This window comes from Lethenteron reissneri, chromosome 37 (genome assembly GCF_015708825.2).
Source record: "Lethenteron reissneri isolate LAM-NWPU_2019-01 chromosome 37, ASM1570882v1, whole genome shotgun sequence".
NCBI lineage: Eukaryota > Metazoa > Chordata > Hyperoartia > Petromyzontiformes > Petromyzontidae > Lethenteron > Lethenteron reissneri.
Window position 1 is genome coordinate 8439716 of NC_083815.1, and position 22017 is coordinate 8461732.

General features: G+C 46.0%; 1 protein-coding gene across 2 annotated transcripts in view; it reads right to left on the bottom strand.

Annotated features, from left to right (window-relative positions):
• LOC133351504 (potassium voltage-gated channel subfamily C member 1-like) overlaps window positions 1–18813 on the bottom strand; it is a 102579-nt gene extending 83766 nt beyond the window's left edge. For both annotated transcript variants that reach the window (XM_061566762.1, XM_061566761.1), the window contains exon 1: window positions 17103–18813. In XM_061566762.1, the coding sequence (XP_061422746.1) occupies window positions 17103–17729 (627 nt within the window). In that variant the 5' untranslated portion in view covers window positions 17730–18813. The remainder of the gene's footprint in view (window positions 1–17102) is intronic.
• Between the last annotated feature and the right edge of the window lie 3204 nt (window positions 18814–22017).

Genomic DNA, 22017 nt, shown 5'->3' on the forward strand with positions numbered 1-22017 from the left:
CCATCTCGTGGCTACCTCGCAGCCCCAAGCCGACACCACCAGCGATTCTCCCCGCAGTCTCTCGTCCACAAATAACCTTGAGAACACCTCCACACGTACAAGGGGTAAAACACCCAGAGCTCCGCACAGATAGATTCCAGAATCCATTGCTATACTGCCAACCCATGGTGACCTCTCCAGACCATGGGGAGAGTCCGCAAACTCTGTCAACTATTTGCCTAGTACTGCATACCATGGGTGTTGTGTCCACCAATCTCATTGAAATGTCGGGGCAGTCCGATGAGTGTGGTGTTTCAGAGTTGGGAATGAACTGGAGTGGCGGCAGAAAATCCACGAGAATCGGATCGCAGTCAAATTGTGCATCAGCAGAATAAATCGACTTCTATAGCTGCCTTCTCCTGTTCACCTTGCAGACTCCCTACACCTCTAATTCCATGGTCCTTTGTCAACCAAGCACTTGCCAGGCTCAAACCCTACTTAGCTCCAAGATCATATGAGATCGGTCGGGTTGGAATCGGCGTGATGGGGTGTAGACATGTCCCGTGGTACACGGTTCAATAGAAACTCAGTTTAGTCTGTGTCACCACACGTACGGATGAGTGTTGGCACGTTTATTGATGCTGACATGCCTCGTGTTATTCATGAGATAGTACAGGGACGAAATGGAGTTGATTTACATGCGCACGATTGATTTTATTTAAGTTGGGACATGTGTGCAAACATTGTGCAGATGCTCTGCCAAGTATACTGGAGGGTTGGCAATTCTGCACTAAAATACGCAATGCACTGAACATCAGCAACACGTGATCCTTAAAGGTTAATAAATGTGCAAACACTGGGGGGTGGGGGAGTGCACTTTCGGTTAATTTTGGAATCGGGTGGACCCGATTAAACATTTGAATCAGTTTGGCGAATCAGGACCAACTAAGGTTAAATCTGCACATTCTGATCAGCTTATTTGTGTGCATTGCTATGCACAGCGACTCGTAAGTTCATGTCCAGATGTGACAGCTGAAGGGACACCCTCGGGGGAAGCTGAATGGACGTCTTCAATGCCTCGACTGAATTTAACCGAGGTTCTGATCAGCCGATTTGGCTCCCTGTTTAAAAATGCAGACGTGAAGAATAAAAATTGGCTCCTGGAGCCACAGTACGCTACACTGAATGATTATTTTTTTCTAATAAGTAGTAACGGAGTTGCTCAAGGCTGCAGGGGTCATGAATAAATTCACTAATTACACTGGTCAACAAAAAAAAAATTCTGGCCTGGACTTTTGCAGCTGTTTTAGACTAATTCCATGGTGCTGATTCCAAATCTGATCTCAGATTTGCTCTATCACATCTCATTTTATGATTTTACCCGAAATTAACTCTGTCACTTATGAGTGCAAGTTGTTGCGAGTCAGTGACTGCTTTAGTGTTAAAATATGGTGCTGTATTTTTAGGATAGTGTGTTTATAATATCATTTTATGTAGATATCCACATTTATTTAATATTTTTCTTCTGCAGTTTTTATTGAAAATGCAATATTTGATATCTCAAAAACCTGACGTGATAGACAAAATTGATGCCAGATTTGGAATCAACACCCCAAAATTACCTTAAAACCATTGGAATACCTTATGCCAGAAAAAGTGTGTTGACTAGTGTTATCTTTATTGATTCGAAAGCCGGTTCTTTTGGTGTGGCCCAGTGCTTTGGAGGCGTGGGTTGGTGAACAGCTTAGAGATTCGTGAGACTCCCAAACCTGCTCATCTGTGAGCCGGTCAGCAAATCTCAATATAGGTGGGTTCATGAACCCGTCTGTGAGAACCTGAGAGATACATCTCAAATGTTTATGGGATTTCCCTGGATTTTCGTCCCAAATTGGAAACATTCATCGAGGGAAATTGTCAAACATCCCAACGCAGGAGCTGCCCGAAAATGTGTGTCGAGACTCATTGAGAATGTATTTGTATTAAATAAATCACTTTTCAATTTTATAAAGAAGCCCAACATGCATTTCCATTGTTATCTTCGTCTAGAACAATTGTTTCACATATTGATAACCAATAATGAAAATCGTATCCCAATCGATCTTGGAGTGGCTTTAAAGGGCCAATCAGGATCAGGTCCACAGGAATGCGGACCGGATCAGATCATTGGGGAATCGTGATATAGTCTGAATCCAAACTACGTGATTGAGTTCACTTTGACTCAAGCTGTGCACACAAAGTACAAGCGTCTGGGTTTTAGCAGCAGGATGTTCATGCTACCATCAATATATTGCTACAAAATAAATAATACTGTAATGATAATTAGACTTTTCAGGCCATTGTCACCCCACGGCTTGATGAAGGCCTCTCCACCCTGTGTCGGCCAATAGAGGTTGTTTTACCATACTTCACCATGCTGGTCAACAAGCAAGGCGAATGAGGCAGCCCAGGACCAGTTCAGGCGCCATGGGGGCGAGACTTTAACTACCTCGCCTGGTATTCATATTCTTAGGTTTTTTTCGGTAAAGTCACGTAGGTAAAAAAATTAAAATTAATAAAAGTAAAATACAAATTTAAATGTTTTACCTACGTGACTTTACCGAAAAAACCTAAGAATATGAATCCTTGCAGTCACGAAAGCTTCAAATCTCACCTGGTATGCCAGGAGACCATGGTTCTTGATCAACACCCTGACGACTGCTGTTTATTTGGAGTTTGCATGTTCTACCCGGTTTTTCCTTCCCCATTTAGAATCAATATGCGTTATAGAGTATTTGGCTGCTATACATTTGCATATGATAACCCGCTTTGTTGAGCTATCGTCTGTGGCCAGGTCGCTTCTGACGAAGAGCTGCATAGCTCGGTGGGCCTTACCTGGTAAAATAAACAAACAGGCGCTGTCTTTCCGACAGACCTGTTCTTCACCTGAGGACGGCTGCTTGCGTTGCGGCCGAAACGTCGTGAGAATTATGTTATTATGTTTTATTTTTATTATTTTATTATTTCCCTTCTACGTGATTTTACCGAAAGAACCAAGAAGATGAATCCCTGCAGTCACGAAAGCTTTAAATCGAAAAATAAACAAAGTTTAATTTCAGTTTAGTGCCGCACCCATGTAGACGGCTGGGTGGACAGGCAGGGGGGTTTAATAGACTTGCACCATGTTTTTCCACTGCCGCACCGGACTAGACCTCTGCTCTGCATGGCGAGGTCAGTGTCTTAACCTTTGTGTTTACACTGCGGCAGCATCCCAGTGCTACGGTGAAGCACACGCATGATTTTTTGAGAAGCTGCCAGCGTATGCAATACGTAGACTGCCCCGAGGAACTCTGTTCATAGTGATTGTTAGATCACGAGTTTATAGAGACGTGTTGTGAATATTATAAATGTACGCGGGAAGAAATTATTAGAAATGATGGCGCGCATTGAATTTAGCGGGTCGTAATTATTAGGGCGATGCACGCAGAATATTTGTGTCGTCATTTTCCGCATCTTGTGCCATAACATTTGTTCTAAGTTAGGAAATTATTTGTTGCAATAAAATGAATTGAATCGCCAGATGCATTATTGATTAGTGTGGCGTTTCAGTTAAAGTTCGTGAATGGGTTAAGGAAACGTGATATGAAGACTGTGCATATGTACGGATACATATTTGTTTTCATTTATTTCTAATGTTTGTTCATTTCCAACCAAAGCCATTCAATGTATTTGTACCCTGATACCATGCATTTAACAAACGTGTACATGCCTGTAAGGTGGATTGGGATGGAAATGATGAAGCAACAAAAAATAAACGACAGCATGATTGAGTGATTTTGTAATTTGCCTAAAGAAGAATTGGTCTCGAGAGGAAAGTTTTCAGTCGGTGCATATTGCCAGCCATGACGTGGGTCAGAAACGTGAACACTGCACCAAGTCAAATGGGAACAGAAGTTCAACAATGTGCAAAGAGGCAAGCGAGAGATGCACGAATTAAATGACATCGTGACAGTCAGAGAGCAGAACGCACAGATCGGGGAACAAAGGGAAATCGGACGCGATTGTCATGAACGTAAGTGGGCTTGTGCAAGGACACTGCTCCAAATGGGACGATCGGAGATGGGAATGAGCCTGGCGACAGAATGGCAGCCCAAAGGAAGAAATGCGCCACAGAGAGATGGAGCCACGTGGTCAGCTTGTGCAGGAGTGCGATGGATCGTAAAAATCTTCCGGCCATGAGGTATTGCAGCAATGTGGCGAGGCCATTATCCAGCAGTAGATAGGAAACAATTGAAATCTAGATATCTTGCTATTACAAATGCCATTTTCAATATCGTGAGTTGATCTCACCAGTGGCATGCGTAACGTGATTTTGGATCGCTTTCTAGATTTCCCATTGTGCACCGTTCTGATTGCCTATTATTTTATTGTCCGCAATGTTTATATAAAACATGTAGCCCGCCGCCGTTGTTCTATGCCACCCCTGTAAACCCTCTCTGCCCATGCAACACGCATGCTGCCTTGGCCGCGTCGATAACGAGCTCCTGAGCTCAATGGGCCTTACCAGAAATAAACTGACTGATGGATATAACAGACCTTGATATTATATCACAAAATGTCCTTTTTTATGCTCTGCTCCCAATTATATTCGCATTGTGCTCTCGCCATCGTGACATCAGATGACGAAATACGCCCATGCGGCGGTTGCAATTAGCAGCGTAGCGGCCGGAGCATTGTGTCGGAGAATAGTTCCCAGAAGATGAAGTCACAGAGCTACTTCTGAGGGTACCTTCAGGGAGTCGCGTTTCCACGCTCGGAAGGTGCACCTTTCATGTGCCCTGCCCTTGCATGGAGTTTATTTGTTTATCACACGTCAATCAACCAAAATGTTTACTTCCCAGTGCTGCAATTTGTATAGATGTGACAAAGCTAATTTAATATGAAAGACGAGGCAAGGGTTGGATGGGAATGGGATCATTATAGATGGGAATGAGACTGGGCACGCACAGACGCATTGAATTTATTGATTTAAAATTGATTCTTACGCTCGCGATACAAGCGGAGAATTGTGCGTGCAAGAATCGACTGATTCCACGTGATTAGTACAGTACATGATGCACACAATTCCAATTCGGCCACGTGACCCCTGCAGCCACCAGAGGTGCTACATTTCATCCGCAAAGATTCAAATCACAGCCCTCAATAGGGCCTCTTAATTGAAAAGCGAAGGGCATGAATGCATATATGTTGGCTGGCCAATACCTACTATTAGGTAACTATTAATACGCTAATTTGAAAACTACTCATCGGAAAACATTTAAAAAATGTAATTTTCATTAGGCCCCATGGTATAAAGTGCAGCCTCCACCTCTTGTTATCCACTCTATCTCTCTGTGGCCTCTCTAATTATGTGCTGGGAAGAAAGGCCATTGCCCGAAACGTTGCCTGCTTATTTAGATATCTTTCTCTCTCCTTTTAAGGCCGCGGTGTTATTTATAAATGTGTTGGGAGTTTTTTTCTTAATTAAATCTATAAGACAATCATCTCGCCACACTAAATCATGGGTGGTTTTTTTAAACCAAGCCCAGGATTTTCAGCAACGCTGGCTCGGTGCTTGGACCACGGTTATCAGCCTCCTGAGCCTCTTGCCCAGGCAACATTCAGCGAAGAATTAAGGTTGCATACCTCTTGACAATTGAACCTTCTTAATTGTTCAAACAGAAAGTGAATATGTTTATGCTCTGACACTGAATTCACACGGAGATTTGAATTGTCCATGAATCCGTACAGAGATTTATTTATTTTAGTTACTGAAAATGAGGTGGCCAAGCCAGAGAACCCGAGCTAACACTGCTGGGCACCTGAGTTCGAATCCAGGCAGTCAGGAGTCATTAATTAATTAACCCTTCCTGTTCCCGATGACGTACGTGTACATGGAGGAAACAAAACCGAAATAAAAAACAAAAAAAACTGTATCGGTACCGAGGCTCCCACAAGGCCATGCGGGAGAGCGTGTGGCACAGTTTGGCGCCGGCTATCACAGAGTGTGGTCATGCGGTGAGTACAATGTCTTTAAAAACAGCGCCGCGATGCCTCTCTAAATAGATTGAACGCTGAATCGCTTGCGCGTTCCGCGATTCGGTGGCGAACGTGACCTCACCCTGCAACTTGAAGACGTCTCGGAGCGGGAATGAGTGAAGCCGGGCTCTCAAGTGGAGAAAGACAATGGCATGAGTCCAGTCAACGATGACTGTACAACAACAACAACAAAAAACCCCACCATGTTAACGTTTTCGTTGTTCACTTTCAAGTAGCTAATTTTCAGTTCTCAGCATTCAAATATAAGTGTGTCAATCTCATAGCAGAATGTGTGGAAAGGTTCCCCCCACCCCATCCCCCGATTGTGTAAAGATGAAGAAAAAAAAAAGCCAACATGAAGGGTTTTCAAAAGTTTCGTGCAAATCTCTTGCCACAGCCATGCTCGTACACGCAGAGAACACACTGCTTTGGGGAATTTTCAAATGGATTATATGTCTTATGATGATGCTGAAGGGTCAATCTCTGTTTAGAACCTCATGCCCTATCAATACCAATACGAAGTCTCATGCATCACTCGTTATCAGCTGTGTAATTGTTGCGTCTCATCCAAACACATAAATGAGGCATTTCAAACCAAGATGACTTGAATAAAATCATGCCAGGCATCGTTTGTAGTACTAATCGCATATCTGCATTTCCCATAAATATGCTAAATTCCTCTTGATATGCAAATTATTTTGTCAAGACGCTCTACGACCCTCCATCCCAGCATAAATAGTCGCTCCAAGCCTGGGGCGTTCCATTCAGACTCTGCCTTCTCGACAGACCCGTTGTGGCCGAAACGTCGTGAGAATTATTTTATTATTTTATTATTTTATTATTTTCCTTCTACGTGACTTTACCGAAAGAACCAAGAAAAAGCTATAGAAGTTTACTTAACGGTGGATTACACAGAGATCTGTATCCGTTGAAGGCACCCTACTTCGGATCAATATGCAAGCCTACACAGGGCAGTACACAAGTAGTCTGCTCACCTCTATTCTAAAACCCAACACGAGTCTTTGTCGAGAGAAACTGAGCAGTTGTCTGAATGTTGTTGTCATAATGTGGCAGGGTTTGTCGAAAAGTGGTGGCTAAGTGGGCTCCGTTTGAAGGTACCATATTGGGATTCATAGTGTGGTACAACTACCCAAGGCAGATGATTCTCCGGTTGTGACAATGGCTTAGATAACAGGGGAGTGTATGACCCTCATTTATCATAGCATCATCACAGACAGGAGAACCATTAGAAGTCATGATAACTCTGCAGACACCAGGAGTGGAGTGGCTGTCTCCCGGTGCTCCACCAAGGTTCAACTGCCACATCAAGACACGAATTCAAATAAAACGCCCCATGCCAGCCCAGATGTCGCCCAGATTATTAACAAGATCTGTGCATTCCGCTCAAGGTGGCTGTAAACGTGGGCTGGTGGACACTGCCTTCCCAGATGAGAAATCAGGGTTTGGGTGACTGTAGGATTCCTGACACAAAGATGGACAATATGATGTAGATGTATGTTTTGAACTTCTTTTGCACCGTACGTAGCTGGACAATATGATGGACAATATGGAAGGAACTTCCAGATGGCGGGGTACTGTAGGAGAGGACTTTGCAGTTAGCCTTTCAATCCTGTAAACACTGCAAGAGCTTGCATCAAGCAGAGAAATAAGATAGCAAGTGTTGATGGCATGAACAGTACTGGCCACGGTGACCTATTGACCTATGTGTGTGGATATTTGAGTGTTATCCCCATGCATTTGTGGCATTTAGACATTCCAGTTTCATGGCACGTGCAAAACTACGCGTTAAAATTATTGTCTAAATAGTCCACGAAAGGAGACTGCCGTAGCAAAATGGTCTGAAGAGACAATTCTGTCTTTGGATAAATGGAGGTTTATTATTTGTAAGATTTGGCGGGGCGGGTTTTTTTTTTTAAAGGGTTTGGTAACAAAGCATTTGAGGAATGTTTTCGGTGAGCAATCCACAGCACACAGATGTGCCAAAGCGGTGATAATTTGCCGCGTTCGTCCACGCGGCCTATTTATTTGTTGGCCGTGCCGGGTGGACCCGAATATCAATCATTGAATCATAACAATGGGCAGTGAAAGCTCTGCACGTGTTAAACATTTAGTATTGTATGTACAGTATACTGCATATAAGGTTGCTGCTTTGAGCAAGTTTAAAGAAAGTCGGTTGATCAAATCAATTACCCGGGGGGGTTGGGTGCGTTTGTGTTTACTCTAACTTCAGATTCACTGCACAAGGCCTGTCAGACAAAATGTCAAGATCTTTTTTTCCCTCTGAGTTGCAGTGCGTAAAAAAAAAAATCCCATTATATTTGATAATTTGACCTGTTATGGATGTAATATGGATTTACTGCGGGGAACGCTTTCCGGAGTTTTTTCTCTTGCTGTGTCCAAGCGACGACCCTTTGGTGTTGCTGTTTCACCGTCTGCCGTTATAAATACTGTGTCGTAATCATGGTATAGATACGTACTGCAGTTTTAATATTTCACGGGTAATTTGGAAAATGTTGGCGATTAAAAAATCTTAAATTTAATTATACAGTTACTGAGTACTATAATACAAAACTTGGAATACGTATTGTTGCATTATCATTGATCTCATTCATTATTTAAAGCACAATTTGCAGTTTTTTATATTGTATTCCATAATTTCCTTATGAATATGCTTCACATCACATGCCAACCACAACGAGTCAACTGTCATAGCTCATCCCACATTTACAATATAGTTTAGCTAATATTTCATACCTGTACACTTCTTTATATATATATCTCAATTAGCTCAAAGCCTCCTTCAAATCACGTGACTTGTGTGTGACCTCCCTTTACTCGGAATCCATCCCCTCCCCCCGCCCCCTGTGAAAACAGACGCTGCTCCATGCAGCTCACTTCTGCTCGCTCTCTTCCATCTCTCTTCCTTCTCTCGTCCCTCCTCTCTCACCCCCCTCTCCCCTTCATGCCCGGCGCTCTTTATGTATTCCTGCTGCTCATCTTGAGCCGTGCCATCTCTGGTCACCTTGGGCACTTTCCAGGCCAGCGTCCCTTCTCGTTCGTGGTCACCTTGCCCTGCCTGCTGACATTTTACGCAACTGACTCTGTTCCCCTTCCGGTGGTGTGCGGTCGTGGGTAAAACATTTTAGACACAATCAAGCGTGTTGCCTTGCATATAGCATAACATCTGTATACAGTGGTACATCGGTATATGTCGTTAATTCGTTCCAGAATGTAGGACTTGTACCGAAAATGACGTAGACACCAAGCAAATTTTTCCCATAAGAAATAAAGGGAAAGGAAATAATCCGTTCCAGAGAATAAGAAATTATATTTTATATGGCGTATTAAACATGAATGGGATTGTATAAAATAATGTATACACTACTTATTACTAAAATGCATACATAAATAAAAATAAATGCATGAATAAGTTAAAATAAATTTAAATAACAAATAAAATGTAACATCACTTCACCTTGCTGAGAGGAGTTGATAGCCTACGAGGATGGTGGTGAGCAAGGGGAGGAGGTGTGAACGGGGTACGCGGTGACTCATCCCGACCCACACAAGTTCTAGCAAGCGCCTCGTATCCCAAGCAAGACGTCGTATCCCAAGACATTTTTTTCTCGTCAAAACACGACGTATACCACATTCGACTTAATTCCAAAGCGGTCGTATACCGAGGTATGACTATATATTCAATTGTGCAGCAGTAGTGCAGTGGTTAGCATACAACACGACGAAACCTGGCAACCTGAGATCCATACCCGACCGTGGCTGAACATCGGTAGCGAGTGACATCTTGACCAGTGCTGCGCCGATACCGTGATGACTCCAAATTAAGTTTAGTGTGGTAAATATGTTAAAGAAATAAGACTAGCAGAACTGATATGGTGGAGGGGAGGCCTTCATGGAGCAGTGGACTGTTAAATCATTATTTAACATACGTACAGTACACACAGAGCAGGAGCCACGCGCGTACGGGGCTCTGGGTGCCACGTGCGCGGGGTGCGACTTCGCTGGCTGTCTGCCCGCTTCCCGTTGCCTGTCAGCAACGGGGAGTGTGTGTAACTGTGGAAGTGGAAAATAAAGGACTGATTCCAGAAGCTGTCTCGAGAAGGTTTATTACACATGCACCACTGATTCTCGGGCTCTGAACTATATATCCAGGTAAATACAAAAAATAAAATGTGCAATGGAGTGGGCATCGCCAATATCCAAGGTTCGAATCCAGTCGGTCGCCCGCGACTGAACGAGGCTCTCAAGCGAATTGAGTTGATGATCTCAGCCCAGTTTCCAATGACTGCACGAAAAAAAATCTATTACATTCATTTGGTTACGTTTGTTTCATTTGGCCACGTTCCAACTCTGAGAAGGGAAGTCACGTTCTGACTGCGTTGTTATGGCGCAAATGCTCTCATATGTTAGAGCAGGTGGGGAAGTTCTGCTCTCTAAGCTGTGGACTCGGGGTCACTTGAAGGGACCTCAGTAGCAGCTCTGTGATATCCACTTCCGCAAGCCATTTTTGACTGGCTGCGCTGCTGTGCGGGAGATTCAATGAAAACTTTGTCTCGTGACGTGACGCCGATAGCACAATTGGCATCGTGAAACTGGAAAAAAAATTGCTTAATAATAATGCACAATCAGAATGTACAATGATATATTCTATTATCACCATGAAGATGCTAGTACATTTGTCTACAACTGTGAAACGTGTGTTGCAATGGAATTCAAGGTCTAGAACATACGATTCTGCCAATGGCCACATTCTTAGTTTCTCTGTTACATTGTCAAATTAGCTATTTTTGAAAACATTCTACAATTTGTCTTAAAATCATTTTACTGCGATTAGTCGGGAATTTTATTTTCAGGGCAAAAATTATTTCGGTCGTTGTTTTTTTCTAACATAAATATACGGGTTAGCAAATGTGGCCTCATAAAAACAATAAATGTAAAAAATGTAAGGCATCTAAATGTGATCACATCTCAAGATGATGTACGAATAGGGTTAACGTGGCCACAGATGGAGTCCAAAAAGGCTTTGCATAGCCCTGCTATCCCACTCGTTAAACTGAGTGTCAAGCGAGTAGCGTCGGGTGAGTTTTAAGTGTCAAATAATTATCTGGTGAGAGTTAGGTGAGTAGTGAGCGCTCCGTGAGTGGCGTCCGCTGAGGACCGTTGAGTGTAAACTATTCACTTTTTATGTTTACCAGGTAAGCCCCATTGAGCTATATAGCTACTTTTCAGAAGCGACCTGGTCACAAATGATAGCTCAACCATGGAAATTTAGAGCCGCCAATTACTCGAAACGCATGATGATTCGAAATGTGGAAAGAAAAGCCGGAAGACCCGGAGAAAAATCCACGCGACCATGGGGAGAGAGACATGCAAGCTGCAAATATACAGCAGCAGGCGTCAGGGTGGAAATCGAACCCACGACCTCCTGCATACCAGGTGAGTCTTGTCATCCCATCTGCAGACTGGCCTGCTCTAATACTGAGTGACTTAATAACTGAATGTTAAAAACCTCAATAAGTACAGTAGTAGAGCATTTTTAACAACGGTGAAAGTTTCTTAAATGTCCACCCCCCCCCCTCCCAGACCCTGCTTCAGTCCACCCAGCAGTAGAAATGAATAAACCACCGTCGATTGCCAGGTTCCTTCTGGTGGGGCAAAGTGTGGGTACTTCCACCTCTTCTAGAATGTCTGATCAGTCTGTGAGTGGAGATCAATTGCCCTCTAGAGGGGCTCTCTAGAGCTCCCTCTAGTGAAGGCTCTTCTGCCAGCAGTGTCGTGAGAAAGATATTGCAGGCGCTGCACCTTCACCTTTTAATCTCCACATTAATCCAAAATCTTTTCTAGTCAATTGCCCTGCTGACATTCCAGACTTTTGTTAACCAACGTAATTTGTCTAAACGCGCAAACTCTGCACGGATTTCAACCTTCCGTGGCTCATTAGCACAGTCAAGCTTCATAAGCAAATACTGCCAAATCGCCAGATGCTATTGGTAAGTTCCCCTTTTTTTGCACCATACGTCTGGAAGGCCAAGTGGGCCAACACACTGAAATATACATATTGCATTCGTGGAGAGATACAGAGAAGCAACTTATGTTTCAATCGAACCTAATTTTATAGTCATCTGAAGCAGTGGGTGGTTTTTTTCCTCCTCTGTGCAGTGGTTGATTTTTCACAGCGATTTGCTACTGCGTGGAGATTATCTGCACACGAGACCCATGTGCAGTAGCCGGTATGATCTGTGGATTCTAATGCAGCATCACTTCAATGCTGGTTCGGTGCTGTGACACGGACATTACATTGTCCCCCTGAATCACCCAAGCCACTTCATCGTAGCGATTTCCAAATAGAAATCACGAGACCCACGACCATGGCAGGCTTGCTGTTCCCTAGCGTTGAACTGAACCCGCATGTGGGCAGTCTGTATTGCATAAAACAGTGATCAACGTGTTATGTCAATGTTGTGGAATAAATAAAGAATGAATGCAGATTCACGCAGATAATTATGAGGTGTGCGGGTGGCTTAGGAGGCTAATACTATGTCAGAGCACTAAGCTGGCACCATTGGAATCCTGGGTTAAATTCCATGACCAAGCCAGGATTCATCACAGATTCTCCAGTGTAACGAGCGGATAGGACTCAGTCCAGTCACCAACGACTGCAACAACAAAAAATGATTTTTATGCCACTTAATTTGACTTCATTCAGTTCTGGGAATTTATATAATGTTATTGCCATGTAAAAAAAGACTCTTTCCACGAGCTTAAAATAAAGCATCGCCTCGTGTGGATGACGTTATTGAAGATACTAAGACATAGTCTTGTGGCATCATTTTTCCAGGGCTATATTAAACCCAGTGGTGGCAGGACTGAGTTTGGGTTTTATCTGTGGCTTTGGCCCACGAAATGACAACTTGATATGAGTGTCGGGGTGGGGGGGGGCTTAATAGCGCCGAGTTATTATTCTATTTTAAATTTTTAACGAGCCCATTACAAAGCACGAGCGATAGGGGGAAGTGGTAAAGGTATTCTGTGGACAACAATCCCGAGGCCAGGTGCCCACTGGGTAAGGCGAAGGAAGGGCGATTGGGCTCACTGTCCCTTTACTCACGTTGGGGTAACGGTCGGGAACGTGGCATTTTTAGGGGAGGGGGCCCACTTCTAGATTCTTATGGTCAACTCAAAAATGTATGGCACGCTCTTAACTACAGAGTTGAATATTCTCTGCTGCCAATGTGATGCACTGTGAGATAAACCAATGACTTTTCTTTCATCTCAAGATATGATCCTGACAGCACAGAGTCTAATTATAAAAAGGGAAATTAACTAAAGTACAGGGTAATGTTATTTTACAGGCAAAACTATTGCCTAGACTAAATGAACGGGGCAGAGGGCGGGGTGTCTCAATCGAGAAAGACAATGGAACAAGAGTAATCTATCCAACACAGGAACGCCGTGAATATTTGCATTCAAGTTTTCGGCACAATTGTTTTTCCCGCCTTCACTCACAGATTCCCATGATACATTTACACGTGGGTGGTCAGTAAATCAACACGGTAGTATGGCGATTGTGTACAGACGATAGCCCCCTGCCATGAGAATATGGAATGTCCACCAATAGTTCAAGAGTCATGCCCCATCGCTCATTTGAGGCAGGAGAAGCTTTGACCTTTACTCGTTTCGTACCCAGGGCTACAGCATTCACATTAGAAATGTGTAATTACCGTATTGCTCTCCCATAAGTGGCACGGGGTTTGTTTAAGCTCGGCAGGCATTGAGAGAATATTCTTGGGAAGTTAGCATTGTGCAGTGAGTTGCAGACACATATCGAATGCCTGGCCGTGACACTTTACACCATCGTCTACTGTTGAATAATGTCAAGAGATTGCTTGCATCTGGCAGCAAGTGAGACGCCACCATTGGTTGATTTGTGCTCTTCAAAGCCACTGAGTTCATATGGAATGGAGCACACACACACGTACTGCAGTATTCATAATAAAGGTTTTTGGGTTGCATCGCGTGAGTATAAATGTGTCGTAACCCTCCACCACCCGACGCAGCAAATTAGTAAGGGATTTGTCAGGTAAACAAAACGCCAATTCATTACTACTTGGAGAATAAATCCACAGCATTTACAATTTGAGTACGACGTTTCGGTTGTTAATTACATCCAGCATCATTGGGCGATTTGCCAGAATAGTCTTACGCGAACTCACCCAAAAACCTTCATTGTGAATCATATTGGTCGCGAAAGCCTACGTGTTACAACGTACTGCAGTATGCAGTACAAGTATAATATACTGCAGGATCACAAGTCAACGTGTCTCGTCGCTTAAACATGATGGAAGTGCGCCGAGCGTCATCCGTGGCCCTTAGCCAGTGCTGGAAATTCCACATTCCCATTGCGAAGATCAGTCTCCCTCTCTCCGTAGAGTGCCCACTGTTGATTTTTCACGAAATGTCTCTAATATTTACTGACCCTGAAGGGATGGAATTTTTATTTGGCACCCTCAGATTGTGAGCCCATCATCTTTAATCACAGTACTACCTGGGCACATATTTTTAAGATACCTTGCTTTATAAATGTACTTAGATCCATAATAAGACACGTAGCTTGATGATATTGGTCTGGCAGCCAAGAGGCTGATTGACTAATAGATATTTGTATTTATATTAGGAAATATAGACCATAGTTCTGCTTATATTTGCTTTTACAGATAAAAAATTGTCGAATTTTGTGCAATATGCCAATGACATATGGCATATACATGAATCTCATATTTAGCACTTGCCCCAAAGGTATTGAGGCAAGTGCTGTCAGTGAGCACCTATTAAGGCTGACACGTCACGCAAAGGGATTGTGTGGCCAGCATCAGCATCATGCCCGACCACCTTTGTCTTCCCAGCGCCGTCATTCATGCGGTACATCGAGGTACTCATTTGCCGCTGCTTCAACCGAGAGGAAGACCGATGAACCGGTTTAGAGAGCACTCGATGCAGAGGAATTGATTCCTCGCACCCACCATTCATTCCTCCTTGCAAACATATAACAATCAGAACACGCAGACAACGATCGGAGCAAAAAATAAAGACAAAGGCATCTCAGTCCGCAACGCGCATGGCTCAGCCTCCTATTCAGATGCAACTGCACATGCAATATCGTATTCAGCAGGACGTGTCGTCACGTCCCAAAGAGAAATGCCAGTCGGCACCAGTTGCGTTTCAAATTGCACGGGCATGGCTTTGCCTGCAGAACCCATCAAGCAATTGGCCACCGAGCGAGCGGGGCCCGTGCACGCGCTCGCTCGCGTGAACGCGCTGCGCCGCAGCGCTTTCTGCAAGGTTGACTGATGGCCCACGCTCGTTGGTCCTCAAAGACGCGCGCCCGCCAGCTCGCTGCGACCACCCGCTTGCACGTTACATCACTCCGTGTGGCGTCGCCTTCCGCCGCATTTTGTGCGTCAGCTCCATCGGCGGAGCGAATGGGTTACGGTGGGGGTGGGGGCCCCGTGCCGCCACGCCGTCTCTTGTCTTGTCTGCCGTGGTGGCTCTGCCATGAGGGCCGGTTGCGTTGTGTGATTTTTTTTTTCTCTCTCTCTTGTCTGGTGTTGTTCGCTCATTAGCAATGCACCGCACGTGTGTGTTCCCATGCAGCGTCCTCGGGATGAACGCGCGTGTGCGTTCGCCCATGCGGAATGATACGCGGCGTTCTATGTGTGTTGTATGTGGTTGCTGGAACGCGTGTGCGTGTATATGTGTATACGCACGCATAGAGATTTTGTGGAGGAAAAAAAAAACACGCAACATGCATCTCCATATATAATGGTGTGTTCTTATATATACGTCGCATATTCATACAGCCAAAATCCATAATAATCAGCACGACAATGAGCTATTGTATATAATGTTCACTGTAGGATACAGGTGTTCTGTCTTGGTAATATTGTCCATGAGTCTGGGTCAATCTTGATTATTTAAACGACAATGTTGACATTAAACTGAAGAGAGAATAGCATTTTTTTTTTATATACAAATGAATCCCTGGACACTTCTGCAGGAGAGAATGATTGTCCTGATGGCCTCTCACTTGGATCTAAGGGTTATTGATCAAATGCATATCTCGCGCTGTGCGTAAATATGGGTCATCCGTGTGCTGAGTGTTTCCTTACGACAGTTCGACATCTAATTTAATATGCAGTATGGGCTGTACGCAATTGAAGGCGGTGGATAGGATGAGAGAGGGTGGATATAGAGCAGGCAGAAGTTGAGGAGATGAAAGAAAGATAATGGGAATACAAAAGTGAGATATTGGAGAGAGATGATGGAGGGAGATGGAGGGTCAGGAATGGCTAAGGAAGAAACAGGTTAAGTAGAGAAGATGGAGAGGCAGGGTGTGAAGGGATGAGAGGATATTAAAGGCAGGTGTTTGAGAGAATGAAGAGAAAATGTATGGAGATGTACATACAGCATATGGAGCAAGAGGATGAATGGAAGGACAATAACGAATGTAGAACTATCATTGCGACAGGATGAAGATGTGGTGGAGATAGGCTGGGGGGAAATGGAGGGAAGATCGGAAGAGGTTATGAGGAAAAAACGATAAGGGGACTGAAATAGACGATTAAGAGAGCAGTTGGAGAGAAATAAGATAAAGAAAGGGTGAGTATGGAGATATGAAGATGATGGAATGGAGATAAATAAATGTATGGATAGAGAATGCATGGGAGAAAAATGCATAGAGAGGGTTGAGAGATGATTTGTAGATTGAGATGATGAGGAAGAGAGAGAGAGAGATGACGGTGATAGCATGACGAAATGTTGGAGAGAAAGAAGGTGAAGACAGGTCACGTGAGAAGGTGGATGCTGACAGAGGCTTGAGACAGAGCGTATTGAGCAAGAAGCTGACAAAACAGCTCGAGGATGGGGATGCGATGGAGAAGTCAGGTGGAGATTGAGAATAGGTAGACAAGCTTCCGTCGGAAAATGTGCACACGCGCACAAACACACACGCAGCAGCAGCAGCAGCAACTAACCTTGGCGTTCTTGGACGAGTACGGATCTTCGAAAAGGTTCCACAGTTTGGGCTGCCAGCGACGCCACCAATTCGACTTGGCGGCCGCGCTGGGGTCATCGACGCCGAACCGCTTGCTGCCCGAGCCGCCCGACTCCTCGTCCCCGTCGCCACCTCCGCCATCGTCGGGGGCATTGTCAAAGCTGTCGAGGGCCTCCTCGGCGTCGCGGTGCTGCCTGTAGGTCATCCAGCAGCACGCCTCCACGTCCGTCTCATCGATGCCCCAGTAGGCGAGCTCCTCCTCGAAGAAAGGTCCGCACACGTCGGCGGGGCAGTGCAGCTTGCCCGTGCGGTAGTAGTTGAGGATGTGCGCGAAGACGCCGGGGTGCCTGTCGAAGAAGAACTCGTCGCACTTGGGGTCGTAGTCGAAGGTGCTGTAGGCGTCGGGCTCCGTGAGCCACGAGAGGCGAGTGCCCGGCAGGGTCTTGAGCGTGGTCCTGTAGGTCTCATGGCGCATGCCGCCCACGTTGATGATTATCCGCTCCTCTTCCTCGCTCTTGGCCATCTCGCCCTTCAGGCATGTCTTTGACGGCGGCTTGTTGCCGGACTTGCGTCCTCGGAACGACGAGACGCACACTGAACTGATCATGCGTCTGGATGGCGGAGGAGGCTGCGGAGCAGCGAGGAGGAGACGCGTCGAGCCACGTTATAATTTATTATTATTAAATTTATTACCAGCGCTAGATCTCGCCGTCGTCACCACGCCGCTTTACTGCTGATGCTGCTGCTGCTGCTCTTAATTAAATTGATGGTGATGATGATGGTGGTGGGTCCTGTTTTTTTTTCTGCTGTCCGAGCAAATTCAGTCAGTGGCTGGCCCGCGGGTAGGCGCGGCGCTGGAGATTGATGGTCGGATGTCCTCTCTCCAGCGGAAGCTCTCTTCTCTTCAGCCTCCTGCTTCGCCTCTGCCGTGTCCTCCTTCCCTCTCTATGTTCTCGGTGAACGACGGCGGTCGGAGGAGACGGGACGCGAGTGGAAAGCCTCCTCGTCATGCGGCAGCGTGGAGAAGGTTTCAGCGCTGCCGAGAGGGCAGGGACCCTGTAAGAGCCCTGATAACAACATCCAGTCTCTCTGGGTTTTTTTTTTATATATATATTATTCTGTGTCTGTTGCTGAGCCACAATAGGGGGGGTGGGTGGTGGAGAGGGAAAACAAGATATAAAGACGCAAAATGAATGAGATTTCTTTTTTTAAATCAGAAAATTCCCATCTTCGTGAAAATATCGCAGCTCATTATTTGCTCGTACGCACGCCAAATTCGACACCTTGCGACAAGGTTCACAATTAAGATGGGTTGTTGCCCCCCCCCCCCTCTGTGTAATATATAACACAGGAAAATAAAAACTGCTTTCTTATCCTCGGTTATCCCCCCCACCCCACCCCCCCATTCGCAACACGCTATACTCGACCGCGCATTAAGATAGCGATGCCATACACACAGGTGCGCCGATATAAAACATCAACAACAAGAAAACACACGCAAATCCACAGAGCGACTCGACTGACTGCCAGTACTGTCACATATACGGCAAATATCTACATAGACGGAGAGAGCGAGAGGCTGCCAATGCAACGACCAATGCTCCAGTCCCAGAATGGGAGCGATGGAGAGAGAGCGCGCATCTAAGCGTAGAGCGCGCGCTCTGTGCTGCTTCCTGCCCGCTGAGCACCTCTCTGCATCGGCAAGAGAAAAGGAGACGAGAGAGAGAGAGAGCGAGAGAGGAGGAGGGTGGGTGGGTGGGTTGCGGGGGGGGATGCATTAAATCTGTCGGTGGTGAGGAAGGCAATGCGAGCAGCAGGCTGTAGGCTGTCCGCGTATACGCAAACGCACATGCGCGTGTGTGCACAGACACAGCACGCACACAAGCACGCAGCAGCTGATGTAAGGCCGGTTCGTGAAGAATAAACCCATACAGCATAAATAGATAGGTTACACACACACCTCCCACACACACGCGCACACACACGGTAATGTGTACGACTAATGTCTGCATTGGCTGTGTTATTCCTGTATGCAAATACGGTAAATGGACGTGTGGAAGGGAGATGCGTGGAATATACATAATGGAACAACATGCTGGGTCATTATTTGATATAATGTTCCAGCGACGTTATGTATTGATGGGGTTGTGCAACATTTGTGTAATAATATTACTAATGTAATTTTATATATATATAAGCATAATGGTGATTAGGGGGCAGGAATTATGATGATAAACATGATTCCGGCTGAAAATGATCGTGCACATCCACAATAAATTGTGGTAATTAATGCACGCGATGTGCAACATGTTTGCCTGTGACATGCCGATGCTGAAACGATGTGCGCGTTATTTTTTGCAGGTCACTTATAATGCACAACATATTGCAAATGCCAATGCGGTGTTCTCAGCAGCAATGCAGCATCCATGACAATATAACGCCACACGATACTTGCATCGAATCGCCTTCGCGATAAATGCAATGCGACTGTACACATATAATGAATTAATTGTACGTCGAAATTTTATTCTTGTTATTCACGCACACGTGCGGATTTATTAACCATTTTCCATCGCTTACCGGGGTGTGCAAGGGGGACGGCTCTCTGTACGCGAGCGAGGCTGTTGGTATATCTCGGTCACTTGAGACAAAGACAAAGATCCCCCGTGTAGGCTTTGACATGCTGTTTGGGGCAAGTGCTGTTTGCGAGCACCTTAATGATGGTGGCCAGCAACCACGCCCGGCCGCCTTTGTCTCCCCCACCTCCCCAGTGGCGATGTTTGCCGGGTGTTCATTTGAGGCTGAGTCGACCTAAGGGATGAGGCCCCCGGGACCGGTTCAGATGACCGTCACCGGTGGTGTTGGCCTCGGGTGTCGGGGAACGAACTCGGATCGCCGGGCAGTCGGAGTAAACCACGACAGCTCCCAGCCACGTACACTTAAAAAAAACCCAACACGAACACACACACACATTACAATTGATCTATTATAAAGCATCGCCTCTGCTGCGCTGGCGATGATTCGCAGGTGACAGTGGCGTGTGTGCTCGCCGCTGACAACGAATGCGTTTCACCAGAACAGCAGCAGCAGCAGCAAACCCTTCGCCCCACTCACGTGCATTGTTTCGCCGTCTCTCGCAAGGCAGCCGGGCCCGCAATTGTTCATTCAGGGCGCGTGTCCACCTCGCTCGCGTGCGTGAGACGTGCGCTCGACCCGCAGTGTGGCGCAGGCTGTGTATGTGTGTACAGGCTGTGTGTGTGTACAGGCTGTGTGTGTGTGTACAGGCTGTGTGTGTGTACAGGCTGTGTGTGTGTGTGTGTACAGGCTGTGTGTGTGAGCTGTGTGTGTGAGCTGTGTGTGAGATGTGTGTGTGAGCTGTGTGTGTGTGAGCTGTGTGTGTACAGGCTGTGTGTGTGAGCTGTGTGTGTGTGAGCTGTGTGTGTGAGCTGTGTGTGCGAGCTGTGTGTGTGCAGGCTGTGTGTGTAAGCTGTGTGTGTGTGAGCTGTGTGCGTGAGCTGTGTGTGAGCTGTGTGTGTGATAGCTGTGTGTGAGCTGTGTGTAAGCTGTGTGTGTGTGTGAGCTGTGTGTGTGTGTGTGAGCTGTGTGTGTGTGAGCTGTGTGTGTGTGAGCTGTGTGTGTGTGAGCTGTGTGTACAGGCTGTGCGTGTGTGTGAGCTGTGTGTGTGTGTGAGAGCTGTGTGAGCTGTGTGTGTGTGTGTGAGCTGTGTGTGTGTGTGAGCTGTGCGTGTGTATGTTAGCTGGGTGTATGGGCTATATGTAAAGTGTGTGTGTATGTAGCTGTGTGTGTGTGGGCTATATGTAAAGTGTGTGTGTGAGCTGTGTGTGTGTGTGAGCTGTGTGTGAGAGCTGTGTGTGTGAGCTGTGTGTGTGAGCTGTGTGGGTGTGTGAGCTGTGTGTGTGTGTGAGCTGTGTGTGTGTGTGAGCTGTGTGTGTGTGTGAGCTGTGTGAGAGCTGTGTGTGTGTGAGCTGTGTGTGTGTGTGAGCTGTGTGTGTGTGTGTGAGCTGTGTGTGTGTGTGAGCTGTGTGAGAGCTGTGTGTGTGTGAGCTGTGTGTGTGTGAGCTGTGTGTGTGAGCTGTGTGTGTGTGTGAGAGCTGTGTGTGTGACGTGTGTGTGTGAACTGTGTGTGTGTGTGAGCTGTGTGTGTGAGCTGTGTGTGTGTGTGAGCTGTGTGTGTGAGCTGTGTGTGTGTGAGCTGTGTGTGTGTGAGCTGTGTGTGTGTGAGCTGTGTGTGTGAGCTGTGTGTGTGTGAGCTGTGTGTGTGTGAGCTGTGTGTGTGTGTGAGCTGTGTGTGAGCTGTGTGTGTGAGCTGTGTGTGTGAGCTGTGTGTGTGTGAGTTTGTGTGTGTGAGCTGTGTGTGGAGCTGTGTGTGAGCTGTGTGTGTGTGTGAGCTGTGTGTGTGTGAGCTGTGTGTGTGAGCTGTGTGTGTGAGCTGTGTGTGTGTGAGCTGTGTGTGTGAGCTGTGTGTGAGTGTGTGAGCTGTGTGTGAGTGTGTGTGTGAGCTGTGTGTGAGCTGTGTGTGAGTGTGTGAGCTGTGTGTGAGTGTGTGTGTGAGCTGTGTGTGAGCTGTGTGTGAGTGTGTGAGCTGTGTGTGAGCTGTGTGTGAGTGTGTGAGCTGTGTGAGAGCTGTGTGTGTGTGAGCTGTGTGTGTGAGCTGTGTGTGAGTGTGTGAGCTGTGTGTGTGAGCTGTGTGTGTGTATGTTAGCTGTGTGTGTGTGTGAGAGCTGTGTGTGTGTGTGTGTGAGCTGTGTGTGTGTGTGAGCTTTGTGTGTGTGAGCTGTGTGTGTGTATGTTAGCTGTGTGTGTGTGAGCTGTGTGTGTGTGAGCTGTGTGTGTGTGAGCTGTGTGTGTGTACAGGCTGTGTGTGTGTGAGCTGT